The sequence below is a fragment of the Strix uralensis genome, chromosome 1 (assembly GCF_047716275.1).
Source record: "Strix uralensis isolate ZFMK-TIS-50842 chromosome 1, bStrUra1, whole genome shotgun sequence".
Lineage (NCBI taxonomy): Eukaryota > Metazoa > Chordata > Aves > Strigiformes > Strigidae > Strix > Strix uralensis.
In genome coordinates this window covers 83,916,461-83,942,337 of record NC_133972.1, presented here as the reverse complement: position 1 = coordinate 83,942,337, position 25,877 = coordinate 83,916,461, and the positions used below count along the sequence as shown (strand labels likewise).

At 40.3% G+C, this 25,877-nt stretch overlaps 1 protein-coding gene across 3 annotated transcripts in view; it reads left to right on the top strand.

Annotated features, from left to right (window-relative positions):
- CDH20 (cadherin 20) overlaps positions 1 to 25,877 on the top strand; it is a 294,400-nt gene that overhangs the window by 231,495 nt on the left and 37,028 nt on the right. For 2 of the 3 annotated variants that reach the window (XM_074873764.1, XM_074873749.1), the window contains one exon: positions 25,454 to 25,821. In XM_074873764.1, the coding sequence (XP_074729865.1) occupies positions 25,579 to 25,821 (243 nt within the window). In that variant the 5' untranslated portion in view covers positions 25,454 to 25,578. Of the gene's footprint in view, positions 1 to 11,002; positions 11,146 to 25,453; positions 25,822 to 25,877 lie in introns of all 3 variants that reach the window. The other variant, XM_074873758.1, reaches the window with a different exon arrangement.

Sequence of the window (25,877 nt, the reverse complement as noted above, 5' to 3'; positions counted from 1 at the left end):
GACTCCTTCAGTCTTCTCAGGATGCCACCTCTGAATATCACAAATCTAAGTTTCAGCCTCAGCTTCATAATGATCCAAGGTTACTTTTCCCTGAAAAGATGAATATTGATATTTGTTATCAGTTGTCATCACTGCTGTTTTAATCTTCACTAACGGGCTAAAAGAATGTGGCATAAAACGCTTCTAAATTCCATTTCATATCCTGTACAGGTCTGTGTGGGCATTGTGGAGCCTGCTTCCATCCTCTAAACATATTTTTTATTCTGTCTATTATGCTGAAAATGCAAAACAGAAAAGAAATACTGATTTGGGATCTGTCTTTGAATGAAGGAGGTTTAGATCTATGTAGGCTTAACTTCCCTGAAGGATGATAATAATGCAGAAGAGTTTGATGAAATTAATACAAGTGGGTCCATCACCTCAGTGATTTCCTGCAAAGGCACACAGACATAATTAAGCTGATATTCCTCTCCTATATGGGCAGGATATTTCTTACTCTGTAGATATTTCCTTGAACATCTGTGAGAAAAAAGAAAACAGCTGTAACAAAAAAAACCCTGATGTTTTGAACTGCTTTATATCTTTAAGGTCTCTCCTTTTGCTTGTTACACAGTCTCCTTTTCTCCAGTTTTCATATCATCCCCCATTTTGTTTTTCTGTAGCAGTACACTGTATGCAGAATTAAATAAAAGCAATTATTTGCAAACTTAAAGATGCAGGTGATAAAGCCAGCAACACCAAATGAGAATTTCCCTGAGTAGGTTTGTTTGCAGCTTGTTTACTGCTGTTTGAAGCTGTTTCAGATGATCTTTCCCCATCATCTGCCTGGGAACAGTTGCAGTGGAGTGAGATGGTCCTGTGAGAGGTGGAGCACCCCGAATTCCCTACTCCATTGGAGGAGCCCTCACCCACCACGGCTCCAGAGAATGCTCAGCTGCTGGTGAGGCAGAGCCTACGGGCTGGAAGCACCAAGGTGTTTGGGTTTTTTTTTTTTCCCCATCTGATTCTCCAACTCAGTGAATCATTAATATGGTTTAGAATGGAAATGAAAATGCCACAAAAGAGCATCTCATTGCAGGATGTCTGTAAAGATATATAAAAGGATCTTTTCATGGGTAATTATTCAAACCACTTCATATAACTGTCACCATTAAAAGGTCACTAACTTTTACCACACAGGGATTGCTGAAGATGCAGTGTTGGCGCCATCATCTAAAACTAGGGGAAGTACTCTAGTGTCACTCATGGTCATCTGTGATACTGCCTGGTTTTATCTTCCCTTAACTTAACTCAACTCATCTTTATTATGTTAGTAGAGAGGATCAAGGTGACCGCTGTGACTGGCAGTGTACAACCTCAACAACAAATAGCAGTTCTTTCCCTGAAGAACTTTCACTCACAAAATGATAGACAGACCATATCTCAGGCACGTCATCTTTTTACTGGTAATAATTGCAATTACAACCTACAATGTTCCTGCTATATTTCATTTCAGATTTTAATTGCATACTATCATTCTCATTCCAAATTAAGATCCCAGTGCATATTTTAAACTGTCTGTAAATACACATTAAGAAGATGACATCCATTACACAACCATGCAAGCAGCATATATGTGGCACATTAAAGAAGCAGATATTCTTGAAGAGCTTGCTCTCAACCCGAATGCATGCATATACAAAGTTTCTGTGAAAAATAAGTCCTTTGGGTATATCACACATAATCCTCTTCCTTGTACACTCTAACATCTTCTCTGTCAAATAGGGTTGAAATTGGCTAAATGGATTCCAGTTTTATTAGATGAGGACTGACAGGCAGAAAGAAACTACTGTACGCCCGTTTCTTTGGGAAATCCAGCTAAAAATCCTTTATTCTCAAGGTTGATGATACAAGTGGTATTACTCCCAGCAGTGTGATATGCAGCTGTATTTTAAGGCTGCAAAAAATGGCAGGCTACACAGAAGCTACTCTCCTGCTGGCTGAGTAAGTTGTGGACATCCCTGACCCTTTGAACATCTGCAGAGCCTAGGGAGGTTGTACAGAGGCACAGTGTACATTGTGTGTAACATTGCATGACATCCCTATAGTCAGCTATCAGTGCCCCCTTTGCACTGTAAGTCAAGTGAACTCTGAGTCTCAGGAAAGGCAAAAGAAAGGAACATTTATGTCTGCACTGAAGAGGTGCTGAATGTTTGGGAGTCCAGAGGAAGGTGCAAAAAAGCTGCATAAAAACCTCCTCTTGCTTGGAGTGAGAATTCAAGGAAGATGCAAGAGTCCACTTTAGGGAGATAGTAGGCAGGGCAGAAATGGCCCTATAGGGTGTAAGATTAGCACAGAGTTTCCTTCTTTCCTTGGTCAAAGAGAGAAATTTTCCATATGGCTGGCTCTTCAGAACAGTGGCTTTGTGCTTGCACAGACCAAAATCTGAGAAATCTGCTATTCTTTAACCTTTCCTTCTTCTTGCCCTCTGTTTATCCTTCCCACCTCCCCAACAGCCAACAGTAAAGGAAAAACAAAAAAAAAAACCCACACAAAAAAAAAGCTTCAAGATTTCATTTATAATGGGAAACCTGGAGGAAAGTTTGTTTCAACTGAAAATTACTCCCACAAATATATGTTATGCTATGGGAAAATTATTTCTTTCAATGACATTAACTGGAGAGTAAAATGCCCTAATATGTATGCTAACTTTTTCACAACTAAGTCTGCTAGTGTACCATCCTAAGCATGTCACAGCCTGAACCATGGTCGGTGAACATGTCTCTGGATGCTTCATTTGGGAGCTGCCAGTGCTGATGGCCTTAAATAAATGCACAATTATTAATCCAAATATCTAATACAAACAGCTTTTGGTATGTTATTCTAGTGCTTGTGCTCAAGTTTCAGTAGCATTGGAGATGGGGTTTTTTGGTACTGTAGCTTGCGTTTCAATAGATAATGTAGAAATTAGTGCGTTGTTCATTATTAGTGATTATTCTTTGCTGGGAACGCTTGTTGAATGGGCCTTTCTCCTGCACCAGTAATAGGTGGCTGATTGGTGCTGATCTAATGATGTATAGCATCTTACCTCCTGATGAGACTGGAGCTCACAAGAAGTGCCAGGGATGTGCCTTTTGAGAAGCTGACATGAGCTGCATATTTCATGTACTGCTGGAGAGTGCAGGCAGGCTGTGTAGTCATCAAACCCCAGAAGATGTACATATGTACAATTTTCCTGTGTAACAAAAATCCTGTCATCTGTTGACGTCAAAGACATGAGATAACAGCTCTGCGACCCTGCATAGTTCTTCAGTCTGGGCAGATGAGACAAATCTAAATAATTGAGCACGAACTCCTCTGATTTTCTTCATGTTAATGCAGTGCCACATCCAAAACATAAAATGGTTTTGAACTTACCACACTCATCTCCCGCTTGCAGTCATTGTGTTTTCCAGTCACCATTAATGAAAAGATCAGCAAGGTAAGTATTGGATTTATGCAGGGTACTATAGGTAAGGCTTCCCCACTGGCCAGCAGCATCTTCCTGCTCTGCCTTTTCTGCCACGTGTGTTTGGGAAACTGCTGTTTTCTCTTGGATACAAAGATGTTAGGGTAGCTAAAGATATATACCCATGTACATCTAGGTACGCAACCATACACATGCATACACACACACACATTTCCATCTAGCAACAGGATCGCATCCAACACCCTTTCTCACCTCGCTGCTCACAGCCTGTAGTCCATCGTTTCACTTCAATCTTGGGCTTTGTCAGGCTTGCAAGGAAAGAAAATTCCAGCATTAATACCCCTTTATTGAGTGGAAAGCTCCTAGCTGCCTCCCATTTGAAACTGGGAACAGGCAGTCATTTAGTCTGTTGTGATTACCACTGCAGAAGACTCTTTTTTACAACTTAATCTTATTTCTTTTTAATAGCTTCTGTTGGTAGAATTTAGAAAAAGCAACACAACAGCAGAACGCTCACCAACACATTCATAACCTAATACCAGTGCTTTTTTATTGCTATTCCTATTTAAAATTACTGCTGTTTTTATTAAATTTACCTGAGATTCACAACATCATTTCCAGCTTACTATCTGATTTTGAGTACTTTTTTTCTTTAAAGCTTTATTTGTTAATGCATTTTTCTATAATTATACCATGATCACTCCTAAGTGCACAGTTTACATTGAACAGAGCTATTAAGTGTTACTGCTGGTAGTTGATTGTTTCCCACAGTTCTGCAGAGATCTTTGTATTTAGACCCAAAACAGCTTTATAGGGCAAAAATATATCTAGCTGCAGGAATTTTCAGCCACTATTTTTGTTGACGTCAGTAGTTAATCAGGCTGGACAGCCTACAGGGTAATTGTGAAGCCAGTGTTAAGCAGTTCTGTGCTCAGTAGAGATCTCAGTTTCCTTGCTGTGCATATGGTGATGTGCTTTATGGCTGGCTTTGAATTGTGCTCTATCTGATACAAAGACTTCATGGCGCACTGTAAGCTATCAACAGTGCATATTTTTGAACTCTTTGTTGCCTCCTTCTCTAAACTCATCCCTAGGTGAGGAAGGGATTTTATATTCAAAAAATCTGATCTTGATCCTACATCTTTGGTGAAATTCATTTGAGTTCAGTGCCAAATTTATATGAAAAACTACAGCTCTTTAACATGTTTATGGCTCAGTGGGGTACACTATAATTTGAGGAAAACATTAGTATGTGTAATAGTACTAGTGATGAATAATTAACATATAGTTACAACACCTTTCATCTTTATGGATTTTATATGTGCAAGAATCATTTCATTTTTCCCCAGATCACATCTGGAATAAAATAGAGCAGCAGTGAAAGAGGATGTATACTCTCAAATAGTCCAGCGTAGGAACTGAAGATGACTGCTACACACAGATGAAACAACAGAGGGAATGTAGTTAGGCAGAAAGTATTAGCAGGAATCAAGCATCTAGTGATGGAGCTTTGCACAGTGCCTTACACAAGTAATTAACTGAATTGGAATTTGGAAAGGACACAGAAGACTACACCACTGCCCTTGTTGGAAGAACTACTGCATCTTTTAATAGCCTCATGTAAGCAAGAGCTTATTTTAATGTCCTGTTCAGAAGAAAGAACATGCCAGCTGCAGAATTAGCAAGAAGTATCTGTGGCAAGTGGGCATTCCTCAGGGATTTCCCACTCACGACATTTTCCAGCCCTTCCCTAGCTTTTAAAAGCCCTGGGAATCATAATGCAGAGTGACATGAGTGCTTAAAAGCTATTGCAGGATGCATCTAGGAAGGGGTCTGTTTCTATCTGGACACTGTAGGTTTGCTGAATCAGGAAAAAAATTGTTTCAAATATATGAAGAGAAAACCTGAGCAACTGCAGGTCTTCAGAGATCTCGGTGCTCTGAGCATGAGGTTGGCGGCCACAACGGCTGTCGAGATCAACCGGGTGTCATTTCTGCCTCAGTACATCAAACAGCAAAACAGGTGGTCCTCAACAGACGGGAGAGGGGATTAGGTTGTCCTATCAAGAGAAAGCCAAGCCTCTTTGCCCTGATGTTCAAAAATAATTAATTTAGAGCTGCAGACGGGAAAGAGATTTTGGATTCATTTGCAACCGAGGGCAGCCCAAAGTGCTGATAAATTAAGTAGTTGAATGGAGCAGCTGACTGAGACAAGCGGCACAGTCACGAGAGCAGGAGAGCTGCCACTATTAGGCATCACCCGCTCTTGCACTGAAGGTTGGGGCTCTCCATCCAGTCAGGATCCCCTGCTCCAATCCAAATGGAGGCCCCTTTACCTGTGCATTCGCTGTTGCGTCCAGTTTTTGAAGGGAGAGACTGTGCAAGAAATTATCTGGGCCATCAGTAACAAGGGAAAGGGGGAAAGTAGTGAGCCAGACACTGGCTCTTCTCTCCCTCATCTCCTCTGGCATGGCTGGCAATGCTGCCTTCTTGCAGGGGCACCCCATGCCTCCTCCCAGGACTGCCAGGATGGAGGAAAGCCAGGCAGCCCTCCAGTAGGACTGTCCACCTCCAAGGATGGGGAGCAGCAGGGCAGCCACGGCCCCACCGGCACAAACCTGATTTTGGCTACTGCTGCACTCACTATGAATACAGCAAGGCTTTTTAAGCCTGTAACAACAGCCACAGTGAGACAATAAAGGACTAACAGACATCAATTCTGCCGTGACTGGTTTGGGAAAGTTTTGTTCTCTGCCCAGACACAAGGCCAGTTGGCAAGGCACCCCATGCTTTTTGAAGCGGTTGGTTTGACGAGCAAAGTCAGTCCTCTCTTCCCGAGGCTCTGAAGAGAGGTCACCAGTGGGCAGGCAGACGGGTGCTAATTCCTCCCGTGAGCGCTGCCTCTTCTTCGCTTTGTGTTGGCAATTCACTTCAGAGGTCATCTGTAACTTCATCCTGACATGCAATTACTCTTCTATCTTTTATCTTTCTGCAAAAGTTTATTTTCTATTTTTGCATTTGCCTTTTTATTAAAAGAAAGGACAATTTTATTCCATATTCATATTTCTCCAGCATGGCACTAATTAAGACCAATGACAATCTAGCCCATTTTATAGACATGGAATCTCCTTTACTGACTTCTCCTAAGTAAGGAAGGTTTCTAGACTATAAATAATGACTGAAATCGATCGTGTTTTCTTTGCAGGAATGTAGGCTTTATTGACTTTGCTGTGTTTTCAAGTTGGAAACAGAGAAGCTGAGTTCTGTCTGGGCTCTAAAAATACCCCTTTCAAATGTGAGCATTTGTCCATTGGATGGTGACTAGCCCATATCTGCCCCGATCAAAAAGAATAGATAGTAATGAGAATGTATGGGACTAAAATACTGCAGAGTCTCTGAAGTGCATGCTTCTGAAAAAGTTGAATTCACGGGCTTATGATAAAAAAGTCAATTCAGAATGGATTTGCCATTCCAGTTTTGCTGACTGTTCACAATTTTTAGAACTGAAGATCACACTGTAAAACTTGCACTTTGCTAATTTTTTTCTTGAGTACCTAATGGAAAATGAACCTATTATGAATTTTGCATAGCTTCCTCCAGAGACATGTAAAAATGATCTGAAATTATACCATCTCTTTAGGTAATTAGTTTAGTTATGGGCTATTTAAGAAACACAATTGCTTGTTTAAGATTCACAAGTTACAGAAGTTATTAGGGTCAAAGGGGTGTTCTCAGGATTGACATTACAAATTGAAAATGTGACTTTGCATTTTACTTTTTATTGATGCATCTGTTTTTTCCCCAATGTTTTCATCTCTTTTACTATGTTTTTGCTTTTTGTGTGTGATATTAAAATGAACTCATCTGTACAAAAGACAAAAGCAAGATCCTAGTACTTTATTGTGGTAGGCAAACATTTGTCCCAAGTTCTACACCAAATATTCTACACCTCGACATTGGCATGGCCTCACCTCCAGTGCGGTGTGCAGTTCTGGGAGCCACAATATAGGGATAGAAAACTATTAGACTATGCCCACAGGAGGACAACAAAGAAAGTAAAAGGACTAGAGGGCATGGTTTATGAGGAGTGGCTAAGGGTACTGGGTTTGTTCAGCTTAGAGAAGAGGAGACTGGGGTGTGACCTCATTGTTGTCTACAACTTCTTCGTGAGGGGAGTGCAGAGGGAAGTGGTGATCTCTTCTCTCTGGCATCCCGTGATAGGACACAAGGATGACCTTACCAATGGATGTTTCATCCAGTTCCAGTAAGCTGAAGTTACATCCTCTGGCCTTCATTAATGACTGTATCACAACTTCCTTCTTGGTTTTCTGACGTGGAGCAGGAACATGAGAGCTTGAGAGAAAAAGAGAAGGAAAGCTGACAGCACTAAGTACTGCTGGACTTCTTTTCACTATTAGTTTCTCCCTGACTGGGGGGCTGGAAGAGCCTGACTGAGGCAGAGTGGTAGTTGAGATGATAGTTTACAGTGAATTATGGCTTTTTAGAGCTTGACTGACAACAGTATGTTGAGGTGTTTGATATATTCTCGTTTGATAGCAGTAATCATGTTGGTCAAGAGAAGATCCTAATATTTCTCATTGGCATTCAGCAGCCCCAAGAATTAAGGGTCCCTTTCAAATCTGATGGTTCACACTTCTGTCTGGCAGACACTGTCAAAGAATTCATTTCCTTTGCTTGGTTATGAGTCTGTCTTTGCCTGGAGAAACCACTTTGAACTCACTTTATCTCATCTGCAAAGGAAGATGACAGCTCTTTGCTATAGAAAATATGTGTTTGATAACTACATTATCTCTTAATACCCTTTTCAGCCCCAGACTGCCAAATACGCACTGCAGAGACAGGGCAGAACTCTCCCCATTGCTCTGTCAAGTGTTAAGACTGTACTTTGTGATGCTTGCCCATAAACTAAGGCACAGCGTGTAATGGTGGGGGACGAGGAGGAGGAAGGAGCTGTGTATGTGTGTGTGGGATATCTGAAATTAATTGTACACTTCATTTCTATTTTTCAAAATATGCCATGTCTATCCTTTTTACACACTGCAGTCCACTCCACTTTTCTGGGCTGCCCAGTCCACTCCAGTATGATCAGAAATATGCCTTTATTTGTCTTTGCCTGTGACAATGGTGACTAGATGGACTGCTCTTAACCTCCCAACTCATTTTTTAGTCTTTGTCAGATCAGAAGGATTGGCCAAGTCCATGTAGCACAACATCACCTCACTCCTCAAAGCAGTGTCCTGCCACTGCTGTCTACAACATGACTTCACACAAGCTGTGTCCAATCTATTTCTACGCTGCATTGTCACCAGTTAAAATTGGTCTTGTTCCTCCATTTTCAGGCTGAAAAGAGAGAGGAACAGATAAGCCCCAGTTTAATTTGTTCTGGCAATTATTGGAAATCTCCCACAGAGAGAGGAGCCCTTGCCTATTGGTGTGGAATGACATACAGCCATACGGGCCCAGACAAAAGGAGACCCCGCTTTTCTGCAAGTCTATTCAGGCATGTATAGACATATTGGCTGAGGTACCAGCCCATTCGCATTTTAATGGGGAAAAAAGAGAGACAAGGACCTAAAAAAAAAAAAAAAGAATAAAAACTATCAAGTGAGAACTGCCATTGAAGACTTGAAAACAAACTGCACTGGGGAGGAGAGGGGGAGGAAACTTTTTTTACTATCTAGTCCAGCAGATAACTACGCTGCTGCTGTATGTGTTTTAGAAGTATCAGAATTATTCTGTTATTATAGATAAAGGTTACTGTAAGATTGATTTGGAAATGCGAATTGAAGATAAGTGTACTTTAGAGCTGGGGTACAAGCTAAGCTTTGGGTTTTTTCCTCTTTCTCTCCCTCTCTTCCTCTCCCTCTATTCTGTAAATCAGGATTCAACATTATTTCAACCCAAATGAAACTGTTAGGATAAAACACCTCTGAGAAGCATTTTAAAATATAATTTCCTGCAAAATGAGTGTGTAAGTTTATTAAAAAAAACAAAGTGCTAGTCAAAAGGTGAAAGAAATATATTACATGATTATGGAGGAAGAAAGAGGTTATTTAAGAAACAGCTGAAATGGCAGTTCTTTTTAAATTGTCATGTGGATGCTTTTAAAATGCAATGACAATGGCAGCTATTCTTTAAGGCTTTTTCCTCATACTCTGCTCCTGAGCCGAGAGAAGAAGTGTTTGTGGAGCAAATCACTTTAAATTCCAGGTAGATTCTTTTTCCCTGCCTCTGGATTAATTTTCTCAATTTATCCCTTTAACAATGCTTAATAATGATACTTATGGCCACCTAACTTGTCTACACTGAAAACAGCTGACAGGAACAAATGTCAAAGTTTGGTCATTGACATCCCAGAAATGATTTCTCATTACGTTAATAACATGTTACAGAATAAGAGCCGTAATGTAAACTTAGAAAACAACAGACCCCTTCCTTGTTTTTAAGTAAACTGTCGGGACTGATCCAAAGCTCACCGCATTGATTGGAAATGCTTTTGCTAGCTTTGCTGAGTTTGGAGCTGATGCATTGTTTATAAGAATTATAACCTCTGATGTTGTTGTCTGCAACAAAAATTTAATAATGTACAAAGCTAACAAAAATCAGCTTTCTTTTTGTTAATGGTGATTTCTATGCCAGATAATTAGAGAATAGTTTTTCTGACTGACCAGTGCTCTAGTTAGACAAGTTAAAAAACAAAGTTTAAAAACAAAAACTCTGCCACCAGATAGGTAGAAAATGCATGTGTAATTCCCGGGAAATTAGTTCTTATTGCAATTAGTGGCTATTATGTTTGAGCATTAATAGCCTGGGGCAAACATAATAAACCAGTTCCTAACTGTTGGTTATGACAGATTTCTCAGGGATTATTACTTAATTAACAATAATTTGAAAGGGTGGTTCAGCTGAGATGAAGCATTCATTTAGATGGCATATCTAAACAATACCAGATCAAAAGAACATGTAGCCTGCTAACATTTCTCTTGGTCCTTTGGTTTCATTTGTGAAAGTCTGCCTGCCTGCTTGCCTACATAAATATTATTTTTGCAGCTGAGCTGCTTTTTTTTGTGGGTCCATGTAATGGTGACTGGTTCCCCCTTGGATAGTTGCACAATGTTTTCTCGTCATACGATGTCTTCTGGATCTATACAGACGATGATTTTAATTAGAAATGCTAACTTGATCAGGAAAGTACCTCCCTCCCACGCCCACTCTTTCCACCCTCTCCACACCAGAATGGGGCAACTGTTTCCCCAACACATGCATTATTCATTCCCAGCCACCTCAACATGAAATGCTTGCTATTGTTTCCACCATCCACCCATGTAGCTTATGTTCTCCCGGCATCCCTTCTAGTGAATGGCGTCTGTATACCTCACCTCGTGGATTACTGGTCCCATTCACATATTGGTGCATCAGTTGAGACAGAGTCCAGATCATCAGACAAAGAGTGTTCTGATTGGTTTGAGATTATGTCTTTTCTTTTTCCTGAAAGTTGCTGCATACTATAATACAAATTAAACTTCTTTTTTAGAGCGGGTTGTGTTAAAAAGAGGTCAGAGCTGCTGAAGCGCCTGTTGCACATACTGCCTAGAAGCACACAAGAGAAAGGCAGTATGTAAACTGAGCTGCTGTAGCAAATGACAGGAGAACAGAGAAGTGCAAACATAGTGAAAGGTATGTTGTAACACTACTATTTATATTTCTTGGTGGTGTAAAGTATATTTTCTCTGTTGCTTCTCACTGAATACAGTGGATTGTTCAAAAACAGGAAAGATTTAGAAAGCGTATTTTTGTGTTGGTAGGAAACGAATATGCTATGTTCTCTAAGATGTGGACAAGCTGTCTGAAACAGTGCTTCAGAAATATTAGGTAGCTGTCTGTTGCAGTCATTCCTATCCATATAAAGGCTCAGGAATAATTCCATTATTTGATCCTCAAAGTCTGTTCAAGGAGGCTGTAAGTTTAAACCCATGCATTACTTGAGAGTGACAGTGACATGGACGTGTTATTCTTAAACAAGTAGTAAATCTCTTCTAATTGAAAAGTTGATTTGTAAAATAGGCATTAGGCACATACGTTTCTATTTGTGCTTTCAGAAAATTCCTGTTCAAAGAGCTAATCTGCGTGTCTTGACTGTCTAGTTAGAAGCTTATATTTGGAAGTAGATTAGAATGGCACTTGTGCAGACCCCAGACTTCTACAATGGATCAAGATTGATTACAATAACACAGAATTTCACTTTTGTTTCAATAGAATTTAAAAATTTCTTTAGTGCACACAACATCAAGGGTGTCATTCTAAATAAATATCTGTGCAGTGCTTTATCTTAGGGCATATCTTATTATGTACAATATAATCAGAGTGATACGGTATTGCACCAGAAACAGCACATGGTGTTTTGAAATGTGCCTTGTGGGAAAACAAAATGGGGGATATATAACAATATATGTGTTTCTTTGAAGAGAAAGAAGAGTTACGGTGAATGAAGCTCATGCTAATTAGGTCGGACAGGCATTATAGTTTTTCTTGAAATACTGAATGAATGTTAAACCAGAAATCAAAAGTTTTATTGTCTTTGACATACTTTTTTTCCAATTCACTGTTCACATTTTTCTAGTTTATTCAGTTTTTCTTTATAGCAAAATGACTAGGAACTACTGCTACAGAATCCACCCTCTGAAATTAATGGTATATAGGGATTATCATTAAAGAAGGAATGCCTGCATCTTTTAACAAAAGCTGCAGACAGGTGAATGCCTCTTAAAACCCTCTGCAAGCAAAGCAGTCTGGCTCCTGCACACAGGGAAATTCTTGCTTCCCTCCTCCTGCCTCTGACACAGCACAAGGAGCAGTGATTATTTTGCTGCTCCATTGGGACCATCCCTTCAACTTCCCAGCCAGCTATGTTTTCCACATAGTGGGGTGGCACTATCGAAGGCGGGCTGTGAGACCTCCCCAGGCCAGAGCAGCTAGGGACCCGAAACCCTTGGGGCAGCTTCTGGAGAGGAAGGCTTTCCTCTGCCCGGACTTTAAGTGTACAAACTCCTCAGGGCGCCCAGCTTCTGCCCAGGGCAGCCACAGGAGGATCTTTCATCTCCATTTCAAAATGGCTAGAGAAGGGTGTAACCCAGGCATCCACTGATTGCCCACGGCCATTTGTAGGCACTTCTTAAAGCTGGGACCCCAGGTACCGTCTCTGCCAGCTGGGGCAGGTGGGAGATGCAGGCGGGCAGAGCAGCTGTAGTGGGCACGAGAGGAAGACCTTGTTCCAGCCCTGGCTGACGGTGCTTGAAGCTGCCTCTGTGCAGAACCGGGACAGCGCAGCCCTCCACATCTCTCTGTCACTCCAGCAGCCTCCAGTGCTCTCCCTATATGAGTTTTGCAAGATGCCACTTGCCTATTTAAATCCTCTTGAAAATGCAACTGTTTGCTGAGACTTCCTGAGTCAGTCACATTCACTGGTTTATTACTCTGCCTTCAATACTTAACTAGAAATTAGCAGCAACTGACTTTAACCAAATCTGATCATTTCTTCAGTGCATCTCAAACTGTGAACTTAAAGGTGCCTCATATCCCCCTGCCGTAGAGCTGTCCAAGGACTTGTGGATGTGAGCTGCATGTGTGTTGGGTTTGCCCTTCCTGGTATTATCAAATGCATATTCATGAGCATGTCAGATCTTCTAGGGAAAATGGACACTGTGCTTTCCATATGTGTCATATTTTATTGCATTATATTATATCACTTTATAGTATAGTATATTACATTATATTATACTATTTTATTTTACGTGAGTGAAATATTAAGAAACCCAGTCCCCTTATATTATGCAAGTGGAGATCATTCTGACATTAAAAAGTAGAAAATTTAATTTAAGCTGTATTTTTCTTATTATCATGTGATTGGCAGGAAAAATATTTCTTGAAGGAAAGATATTCTAGTGGCTGGAGAAGAGGTGATAGATTTTTGACAGGTAATACTATGAATTTATATTGCACTTCATCCCAAGGAATGTCACAGTAATATAAATAGTATCTGAATAAAATTTTAGTTTCTTCAGACATACTCTGTGCCTGCAGTTATTCATTGTTGCTAATGAGACAATTAATAGCCTAATGGGCACAAATGATATAATAGAGGCATTTAACTCTGCCATCTGAATGCCAAAGTTACATTTGTACCTACAAAGTATATAGTTAGGTGTTGTAATTCTTTTATGTGTCTTTTATGTGCCTCTGCAGAACTGGAGGTCATATCTTCATGGCTCTGCACACCTGAATATTATTTCTGAAATCAACCGGAAGGTGTGAATGAGCAAAGCAAGTAAGATTGGCCCTGTGCAAAATCTGTACAAAACACACTAGGACAGAAGATTTTTTTGGAAAATTTGGTCTTACGCACATTGAAACACTGCGCTTCACATTGAAACATGGCAAATCCAAGATCAAATGCAATAATGTATAGCACTGCTATAAGACTGCATAGGCCAAAAATGAGAGAATCAATGCCAGCTTTCAGTGGATTTAGACAAACAGAAAAGTGAGTTTATAGGACATGAAAAAGAACACTTCTACTCTTACAGTAAGTGTCGATCAATTTTTAAAAGGCAGAAATAGCTACGGTCTCTTTTTTATCTTAAGTGACTAATGCAAAGAGGAGTGTCTTAATGTGCCCCATGATGTTGTACAGCAAGCTATGATGGAGAGTCACTTTTTTTTCAAACTTTTTTTTATTGAAAGTATGTTGCACTTAATAGGAATGGTCAGTTGTTGGGGGTTTTTTTGCTTCAATACATGGACTGTGAACCTATACTCTGAGGCAGGAATCAATGAGAAAAGTGGGTAGGTAATCCTTATCTTCTCATACAGGGATTTGAAAGGCAATGAGGAATAATGGTCTTTTACAAAGCTGCAGGGAATTTGGCCTAGTTAGCATTTTTTATGCTACCTTAGACTTTAATATAGTATCAATTAGCACATGCAGAAACAGAAACCCCTTCAGAATCAATTGAACATCATTTGATGGTCATTTTATGAAGCAAGGTGACAGTTCAGTGTGGTTAGGGAGATTACAGAGTAGTTTGCACCATAAAAGTCCTTATGTTGGGATCAAGGGTACAACCTCCTTCTTGAAGGGATAATCTAAAAGAAAGCCATTTAAGGATACAAGGCTCTGGATCTGATTTACCTGTCATGAAATTATTGCTGTTATAGAAGTGGGGACCCCCAAGGGCAATCACAGTGCAGCTGGAGCATATGCTTTATTCCCAGTTAGCCCCACAGTACGGCAATGACAGCCAAGCACCTTCTGATCATCTCTTTCTTATAAGGCCAATTTCTTATGATGACCAAGAAAAGCATCTGTTTTTTCCTCATGTTTTTTCCTAATTATCCTGAGAAGCACTGATCATTCTAGGGTTCATTTGGTATGTTCACATAAGCTTAAAAATACTGTCCATGTCTGATAAGGTTTCTCTCTAACACTTAGTAAAACTGACTCATTTATTTGAGTACTTACACACTAGAGGCAATTCACAGCACGTGTGGATTCAGCCTAACGGATGAGGAGAACAGATGAAAAGACCCAAAGAAATGATAGAGGAAGACTAGACATAATGAATACTCAAACCTTTTGGTTTACATTATAAGATGTGATTTTATATGCATTTCAGGGTTATAGAAATGTAGGACTTACTAAATTCCTTCTGTCTTTTGCTTCTCATACAAGATCGGAGGTCACCTAAACAACTTCCAATAGACTACTCTAGCCTTTTCTTAAAAGCTAAGAAAAATAAGATTTCACAGTTTCTATCAGTCATCTGTTCCAATATTTCACCCACTTTATCCTTAGAGGTTTGATTTGCTTTTAACCTAAATTCCTCTTGCTTCAAATTAGGTTTATTGCACCTTCACCTGTCCCTGGAAACTAAGAAGAAAAGTAGATCACCACTCTTCCTATTATACCTGTTAGTATGTATTACACTTTTTTAAAATCTGCTTTTATGCTCTCCCCAAATCTCGTTTTTCCAGACTCAGCAAATACAATTTTTTAACCTTCTCACATGTCCTGTTTTTCCAGACTTCTGCTCAAATTTCTTGCTGTCTTCCTGGCAGCTGTTTGGGAGTCTGTCCGGACCTCTTTTAAGCTGTGACGCGCTGCCTTTCTGTGCTGAGGATGCCAGTAAAAGTGCTTCACATATACGACATGAGCAACTTGCCCAACATCCTGTTGACACAGCACAAAGTGGCATTTTCCTCCTTTGCAACAACCCATGTATCAAACTGTTGGCTCCTATTCAGTTCATGGTCAGCTCCTTTCCTACAATGCTGACTCCTAGGCCATTATTCACATGTCTATGCCCGGACATTTGATTTTGCCGTTCCAAGGCTTGTGCTTTCCACTTGTCCTTATTGAATTTTCTGGTATTGATTTCCTACCATTTCTCCAATTTATCAAGATCATTTTGGATTCTAACCCCATTTTCACAAATGCTTACAGCGTCTCCCAGCCTGATATCATCCTCACATTTTGTAACTGTACTGCATCATCCAAACTGTTAGCATAAACATTGAATAGTCATGAAGAAAAATCCTGCAGGACCACTTGATGTTGACTCCCAGTTTGACGCCGAGCTACTGATAGTGGTTCTTTGAGTTGTTTTCCAGCCTGTCTTACTCTCATTTCACCTGGGCCATATTGCCCTACGTTGCCTTTGACAATGAGTTGTGGAGTTGTGCAAAAGTTTACAAAAGTCAAGATATATTTCATTTTTCTCATCTCGCATCTGCTAGGCCAGCTACCTCACCAAAGAGAGGAAAAATCAGGCTGTTTTGTTGCCAAATTGTTCTTCACAATGTTGATTATTCCTTAGTACCTCATTATCCCCTAGATGCTGAAAAATTGGTTGTTTGTTCCAGTAACTTTCCACATATTGAAGTTGGAATGAAGGCTCTATAATTCACTGGTTCCTCTTCCCCACTGCCCCCTCCCCCTTTAAATATAGGTATAATGGTTTTCCTCTGCCAGTCCTCTAGGAACTCACTCATCTTCTATAATCGCATGAAGATAATCACTAATGTTTTGGCTATTGCTTTAGCTGTTTCTGAAGTACCTGAGGGTAAATTCTGTGTGGACTGATTAATTTGGCAAGAGATTTCAAAATATAGGTTATATGGCTTGAGAGAAGACATAAGATAATATCTATCCCATCAGTTTTCCCTGGGCACTAAATCAGGCTTTTGGCTGAGATCAAGGTAAGTTGATGAAGTAAAAATGGATCCATCCTATTCTTCATGCTCCCCCAAATTTAAAAATAGAAGATGTAGTAAAAGGCTGAAAATCTGGGAGAAGTTGAAGGTGATATTTGTACTGCTACATTTTTTAAAGAGACAGAATGATTCTTCAGTCGAAAGGAAGAAATCAAAACTTACGCTTCAGTGCATAAACCGATCACAGGGTTTTGGAGTCCCCTCTGAACAATTCATCTGTAACAAACTACCAAGCCAAGAGTCTGCCAGCAAGAAGAAGCCTAAGAAATCTTTTCTATTCTAGTAAGTCCTAGTACTTCTTAGCCATCAAGAAATCCAGGCAGAGGAACTGCTTCATCTAGGATACTCGCCTTCTGACATGGGAGGGACTAGGAAAGCTGAGAACATGTCCCAGCAGTGGATTATGAAGAAGATGGAAAACAGATGATAGAGTCCTCTTCGTGAGTGGTATTGTTAGTGCATGTCACATTTATAGAGGAAAATTAGATAATGTCTCACATACACTTCCTGTGGAGACTGCAACAATTGAGTTTGAAGACCAAAATCTAGAGGCTGGCGTGCAAAGCATCTGAGGTTGTTTTTCAGGTTTTACGAACCTTATTCTTGCTGTATTAGAACAGTTCTGGGAAAAATGAGGTCAGTACATCTTTATTCCTTCTTACTTTATTCTTTCAGCTTGAAAGTGTCCTGTGAAGGCTAGGCACTCATATTCTGTATTTCTAGAAACACTTTGAAGCTAGGTGATAAGAGCAAGGTAGACTCTAACAGTTCAGATAGAGAAAGAGGCTGTAAGGCTTCTGTTTCTTTTGCTGGCTTGATTTCATAGACAGCAGCTTGAAGTTGGCTTGAAAATGTTCATCCTGTTGGTTAGTAGCATGTCTTCATCCACAGACAAGGCAATCAGTGAGGTCAAGACAAGGTACAGATGCCAATGTTGTACAGCTGAAGCAATGTCAGACTCAGGAAATACGAATTAGAGGATTTTCACCTCTTAGAGCACCTACAGCTATTTTGTCGGTTAAAGATAATCCTTTTTCTATGAATACAGACACAATTTTAACAAAAAAAAAACAACCAAGAAAATACTATGTGCCAGTGGGTGCATACAATTATTATGAGAGAAGGCCAAATATTGTTTTCTGGTTGGAAAAAGAAATTGCCCATTCACTTCTTTATCTTCAACAGCTGCTTTTAGAAATGGGTTGGTTTGGGTCCATTTCTAATCTGTCAAAATGCTGTATGAAATGCCTAGTTAACCAGGAACACAGTCATAACAAAACTAGGAAGTTGTGTTCACTATTATTTTTGATCTTCATGCATGGGAAGAAATATTGCCTCTATCTGCTTCAGGCGGATGGCTGCTTCTCATACCTGTCTCCAGATAGGAGATAACACTTTTTCCATCTTTGGCATTTAAGGGGTCTCAGAGCATCCCTTATCATCTATCCAGCAGTCATGGGATAAGAAAGAGTTCAGTTTTCACTGCTGCATGGAAATATGTCATGTTCTGGGGCCTAGCATACCTAAAATGCAATGATTTGTAGCTAAAAAACATGATTTGCTATCGTAGCCACCATGCAGCACAGACAGGGATGTCAGGTTCAAAATGCGTTCCAGGTGTGCAACAGGAACAGGTTTTATTCTGTTGCAGGGGATGGCAGATGAGGCAAGGCATCTGCTCAGGATCTGTAAGAGAGGAGAGACATGGCCAGAAGGAAGAAAATGAAAAATAGAGGGAAGTCATTAGTACATTTTTCTCAAAGAGGATTCTAACAGTTCTGGATAGGTCCTGTTCAGGGCATAAGTACTCCACAGCTTAGGGCAGCAGGCTGCATCCCTGAGCTTTATACCTGCTGGCCTCTCAGCTTGCAGAGCTTAGGTGGTCACAGCAGTATTCACCATCTCCTCATTTCCGTCGCAGAAACCCTGGATCTGACAGGCACCAGCTTTTCACCCCACACCTGACCCATCCTTCTCCTTCTTCCTTTTTTATAGCACAGGAAGTTCCACCCTTCCCATCCAGCCCTCTCATTCTTGTCAGGAAACTACAGATTTTACCTATACTGCTTGGGAGCCTTGAGACAGGTCTGAGCAAAGGCTCCTGGTACAGCTGCAAAGCAAACAAGAAAGGCATGGTTTGGGGGAGAGGAGGGACTTTGTGTTTTTTAAATAAGATATGTGCTTGAGAGAGTTATCACAGTTTGCATGAACATCAAGTCACAATTTAGAGTCACTTGTATAGGGTTTTTCTTGACAGCGTGACAAAAGTAGCCAGAAGACCATGAGAACTAAAAAAAGAATTTTTCCTTAATAATGACAGATTAATTAGTATGATTTTCATATGTATTACATATTTTTGCACATCCTTGATTGAAGAGGGGTTGTTTTATTTGGCACTTATTTGGATTTTCCAGTGCATTTGCAATGCCTCACTTGGTTCCTGTTGAGGCTGACTTCAGCATAGTTAGACCAGCATGGAGCTTTTGAAACCCTCTTGTACTTCTGTCCTGCTCTTTTTCAGTAGTATTTATAGTAACTCACACTGAGTAAAAGCTGGGGATCAGATCCCCCCTGATGTAAGTTATCAGCATCATTTTATTCAGAATTGTTTACTTTCTGGTTGTGTGTGTTTCATTCTGTTTGATCTTTTTATGCGTCTATAATCATAGGGCTGGGATTTATACGATGGGACTCCCTCTGTCATTCTGTGGGATTTTTTGCTCTGCAGGTACTCTGTAGCTTTGAAGGACTTCAGATCTTGAGCAAAATGAGTTCACTGATGTGTCCCAGGAGAGATTGTTGACTGGTCTGTAGAAGTAATTTTATGACAATGGATGGTATTCTGAGTTAATGTTTATGCACCATATGGTATGTTGTCAAGTTTCATTGTATTTATGAAGATCTCGATAAAATGAAGTAAAAATAAAAATAAATGTTCAGACCTAGTCTACTTTCAAGAAAAGTAACAAGTGCCTCTAGATTTTTCCTTTTAATGTAAACTTGTCCAGTAAGTATAACATTGGTAATGACAGTAGGACTGGCATGGGCCAGAGATAAAACATATAAAGTTCTGGAAGTAGTACAAAACCATTTAGGACTATAATCAAACAGCCTGTTTAGAGGTACCTAACTTAGTTACTGCAAGCATTAGAATTTCTAAAATGAGACAAGTATTGGATAAATTGCTTAAGAGATTTTAGATCCTGGCTCAGTGGAGCCTCCATCCCTGGAGGCTGGTGTTAGGCACCTATTGCATGTGGTCTGCCTCATGCAGAACACAGCCTACACTTTCTTACTGACTGGCGTTCCTGTGGGGCTATTGCAAAGGCATTTTATGACAAAGCTGTGAGCAACTGAGCGTACGGGAAACCTAAGAAGTGATCTGTGAAAACATAAAAGAATAATCCATTTAATGGGGGGTAAAAAACTGCACAATACTCACACCCCTACCTTGGGTTTAAAATATCACAAGAAATTCAAGGAACAAAGTAAATAGCTCACTTAGACAATTCTTTTCACTCAAATTTAATTTCTTCCTGCTGTGGTCATTACTGAGTTGTTTGGTTTCTTTTGGCAAAATAGAATCTTTAAATATGTCGTTACACACAGAAATAAATTTCCATTAACATATTCCTAGTGCAGTATATGTGCTGCTAAGAAACATTTACATATCTATATTAGAAATATCACATGTATTTGTGTATTTATGTACAGAGAAGGTGGAGGAGGGAGTTTAAAAGTTTCTCAGTCTAATATGTCAAATGAATTGCCTCCACTCGGGTGATGTGGCTGCATGGGATCCACTAAGGTCTGTAGCATTCTACACGAGTGCTGGGTCCACACAGCAAAATCCATTGGAAGGACCAGGCATAAAAGATACAAGCATGTGATTAATTTTATGAATGCAAAAAGTCTACTGACTGTCTGGGAGACCACTTTCTCGACATGATGAATACACTAAATGTGTGTATAAACCTTTTCAAGTCTGAGCTTTTTGACTCTAAAATCTTTGGTGTTTATGTAAATATGTATTGAGCACAATACATTTCAATCCCAGTGGAACTCTCTGGATGCCCATATGGTCATCCAAACTACTAATAGTTTTATTCTTTCCTTAGAAATGCTGTTCTCTTCAGAATTAACAAGATAAATGGGTCACTTGCAAGAAATGCTAGAAGTTGGTTCTGGCAGATATTTTTTTTCCTTTTCATCTTTGCCCAGAAATAGATATTAAATTAAGAATAGTTTAATTACAGTATAAACATGTATTGGGGGGGTCTTTAAAATTGGAGCATGAAGAGTAGCTCACACTTGGGATATGCCTACTTTCATTCATAAATATGGGCTAAAAGATAAATTTATATTTGCATTGGTGGAAAGTGCATTATTGTGACCCTTTTGTGTAGAACAATTAGGTAGTTCCTTTGTACCACGTATAGACCACCAGTTGCATGGAGTTCAATCAGAACTTCACAGGTCTTTATGAAGCCAAAAGCCTTATTTGTAACTGTTGAGTGACAAGAAGAATGATTTTCAGTAATGTTTGCAAAGCAAGAGCAGAGAAAATAATCTAAACAACTGAGCTGATAATCAAATATTAATCACAAAAGCAGGGGCAAGAAATCATCTGCATGAGTCCTCTGAAAGACTGTTATCCATGACCTTAACTGTAGCTTAGCCATCACTTGTGCTACCACACAATTCAAACCCTAAATGTACCTGAGTGCCTGTTACACTGCTGAGAAAGACTTTGCCTGACCAGTAGGCCTTGCAGATCCAGAGGCCAATAGTACACACCTCAGGTTGGTGAAGTTGCAGGAAAAGAGCCCCAGAGAGATCAGCAGCACCTCAGGCCAGAAGTTAGAAAAGGTCTTTTTTGTTCTTTTAGTACAAGTTGAGGACCTGAGACAGAAAAAAAAAATCTCATTCTCCTTCAGCCTCAGAAATAGAGGAACCATTCTTGATTAAATACTGTTATTAATAATAGTGATTTGCCTTTAGGCAAGAAGCAAAATCTGATGAGTTTGAGCCTGCTTGCTCATAATTTTGGAAAGGCATGAGACACCACAAACTCTGGTATTAACAAAAAAAAAAAAAAAAAAGTGTGCGACGGGTCAACACTAGTGCTTTCTTCCATTCCTACAACAATATATGATCGTGTCACCGTGGGCTGGCATTTAATGGAGAAATTACTGGTACTCAGGGAAGGAACATCCTTTTACAAGACTTTACATTGCTTAATGGCAAGTTTCCTGATAGTTACTATAACCCAGAACAAGATTGCATTGGGAATAGAAAATGCTCTTAGGGATGTTGCTCTTGGGGGCTGCTGAGCTGCACACTGTTTTCAAGAAAGGTTCCTCATGGAACCTCACTGTGATGCTGAGTGACATTCAAATAACAAAAGCTTTTATCACAGAGAGCCTGAAGCATTTGTGTCCCTACTCTTGACCTTTATTTCACCGCTTCTACTTACTTTGCTGATACAATGCACATGTGCGGAAAAAGCATCCTGATGATCAGATTTCTTTTGCTATAGCCACATTACAGGTATACTGGTAACTCTGCAAGTTTATTTAACCATGTCTTGATACTACCTTGCCTGAGCACTGTTGATCTTTGTTGGCTGACCTTAGAGACATCTGGCACCGTTAGTTTTGAATTCATGGTTTGGGAGTTCACCTAAAAACACAATTCTGGTTGCCACAGGAATTGGTCCATCATGTTGTATCACCTCTTTTGTCACCTGAACAAAAATGTAATTGACTTGTAGAGTAGATGGAATTTCTTAAAGTAAAAACTCCAGGCAGGATCTTAGCTGCTGGATCATAGCCTGCCTCCAATTTCCCTTCCTGTTGCACAGCACAGGCAGTGCTGGGTTCCCTCAAATCATGTTCAGGGGTGGTGGGAGGCCCTTCCCCACATTTACTCACCAGCAAAACATGGGTTGTCAATAACATCCCCCTGACTTTGCTGAGAAAAACCTGCTGTTGACAATATGCCAAGAGCAAGGTGGACGTACCTTGGGGAGGAGTGGCTGGAGAGCTGCCGGTCAGAGAGGGACCTGGGGGTGTTGATCGACAGCCAGCTGAACATGAGCCAGCAGTGTGCCCAGGTGGCCAAGAAGGCCAATGGCATCCTGGCTTGTATCAGAAATAGCGTGGCCAGCAGGGACAGGGAAGTGATCTTACCCCTGTACTTGGCACTGGTGAGGCCACACCTCAATTACTGTGTTTGGTTTTGAGCCCCTCACTACAAAAAGGACATTGAATTACTCGAGCGTGTCCAGAGAAGGGCAACGAAGCTGGTGAAGGGTCTGGAGCACATGTCCTACGAGGAGCCGCTGAGGGAACTGGGGCTGTTTAGTCTGGAGAAGAGGAGGCTGAGGGGGAGACCTCATCGCCCTCTACAGGTACCTGAAAGGAGGTTGCAGAGAGCTGGGGATGAGTCTCTTTAACCAAGTAATAAGTGATAGAACAAGAGGTAATGGCCTCAAGTTGCGCCAGGGAAGGTTTAGACTGGATATTAGGAAGCATTTCTTTACAGAACGGGTTGTTAGGCGTTGGAATGGGCTGCCCAGGGAGGTGGTAAAGTCCCCATCCCTGGAGGTGTTTAAGAGTTGGGTTGACATAGCGCTGAGGGATATGGTGTAGTTGAGAACTGTCAGTGTTAGGTTAACAGTTGGACTAGATGATCTTCAAGGTCCTTTCCAACCTAGACAGTTCTGTGATTCGGTACCCATTCTGTGAAGAGGACTTCAGCCTCCTTTCCCCAGTGTAAATGTATATTGGCTACTGGGAGCTAAGGACTCACAGGATAGAGAGAGGCAAGCACTGCACACACAGCTCTTGAATTCCTTTGACTGTGGGTATCCAGCAAGCTGAGCCTCGTCCCTGTCTCTCACAAACAGCTGCCAGCTTCTACATGAAGACACACAGAGATTACTGTGGTCCTTCTGGGCTTGTACCACTTTGATAAACCCTCATTCTTTGGCTTTGCAGACAGTAAGCCCTAGAACATTACGTAGTAAACATCTAAACAATCAGCAGTTCTGTACATTGGTCTGCTTAGAAGAGGTTTAACGTGTTTTGTGCTTACAGTTTGACCCTTCTTTGTTGTATCTGTTGAGCATTAGGTTGTAAACTTTTCAAGGTAAAGGACCTGTTGGTTATTTGTTACACTTCACAACTGTATAGACTAACAGCACTGTGTGGTCATATTCCTTCTGGGCTTTATGCTTGGAAACATTATTTTGTGTAGAAATTAGTCTAAAATAGATTGTTATTTTGTCTTTACTTCTCCTCTACCGGACATCTATTCCAGAATTAAGCCACCTTTTTCAGATTTCAGCCAACTTTTGGATTCAGTTCTGAATTTCTGTTTCTGTGGATTTTTAAATGGTACCCAGTCCTCCAGTTGTACCAGTTGGATGCTGAGGAATTTTCGAACACTCTCTTCTCTGTTGAAAACATTGCATTGTCTCAGTCTTCACTTCAAAATATTATCATGCAAATCTTTAAAATATTTTTTATGATTTTGAAATCTTTCAAATATTTCACTTAGAAATATGAGACATCTCCTTCTACATTTTATTTCCACAGGATAAAACAATTAATTAAGCCTAAAGACTTAAGTATAGAACAGCAGTAAAATGAAGTGTGACCTACTTCCTTAAGCCTTAGAGCCCCATACACCTTTTCTAATGAGTCTCTTTGTCCTGAAAAGAGAAAGAAGAGCTCTTAAAAAGAACAGCAAAAATACTAGGCCCACAGAGGATGTATGGAGTGTTTTGACAGGGTAAGTGCAGCACCACATCATTAAACTCAGCGAAATGGTGAAGGAAAGGTTTGCTAAGATCCGTAGCCTGGAGTGAGGTCACCAACTGGAATGACTTAATGACAACAAAAGATCCTAGACTGATGAGAAAGTGTCCTTTGATAGAGGTCAGCATTCCTCTGCCTAAACAGGTCTTTCAGGCTTTTGGAGGAAAAAATGTGTTAGCCTGACTTGCTTGGACATATCACACAATAACATGTGACCATCAGCACTGTGAAACCTTTTGTGGGTTATAAAATGATTAACTGACCATTCAAATTCTAGAAATGTTGCATTTGTAGCAGCAATCAGCTCCTCAGAGAGGAGGCAGCAGAGTGTAAAACCTGAATTCAAGCAACAGGGAGGTTGAAAAAATAATTAAAACTAGAAATAACCTGGATCTGCTAGAAATTATATTCAAGGTTTGCAATAGAGCAGTAATATCTGTATTTATGTGGACATGTGTGCATGCACGTGCCTGTAATGTCAATGACATAGTTTCCAAAAAGAAAGAGAAAGACAGTTGCCAAAAAGTGTTCACCAGCTATTATAATTTTCCAGAGTGAACTGTTTTCAAATATTCTCTAAGGATTTCTGGTCATCAATATATTTCTAAAAAGTATGCACTTAACTTAGGCCAATCATTACCATGAAGCAACACTACAGCCAAGTTAGCAACGTAGAGAACTCTTACTTATTGACTAAACCCTGACAATTCTTGTGTCTAAAGCTTCAGTTCTGCAGTTTATATGGTAATAGTATTCCTAATTTCAGAAGCTGTGCATTCTGATATTATGTTTTTATATAGAAGTTAAATATTTTATAGCATATTTGCCTATTGAGGAAACTCTTTTACCTTGGGGAGAAAATATCCTTCTATAAATTTCCTTTAATTTTACAGGAGACTGCCATTCTCAGAACCAGGATCTTTCTTGGACATTTCAAAGGACTACACACGGGACCTACTTTCTTCTCAAGGGACATAAGATACTGTGTTTTGACTTTTAAGTCAGCCCTAGTATACGGATGTGGACTTCAGGTAGAATGAGCAATGCAAAGAACTTGCTTGGACTTGGAGTCTCCTTGTATTTTTTGGGACTGATGGACCTTACTACAACTGTGCTGTCAGGAAGTGCCAGGTCCCTCACTGAAGGGCAAGAAGACAACCTGTCAGACAAGCTGCATCAGCGTATGAAGCGGAGCTGGGTGTGGAACCAGTTCTTTGTTCTGGAGGAGTACACTGGAACTGACCCTCTCTACGTTGGGAAGGTAAGACCCGCACCAGGAGGTTATCTGGCAGAGTGTATACATCTGTGTATCTGTGG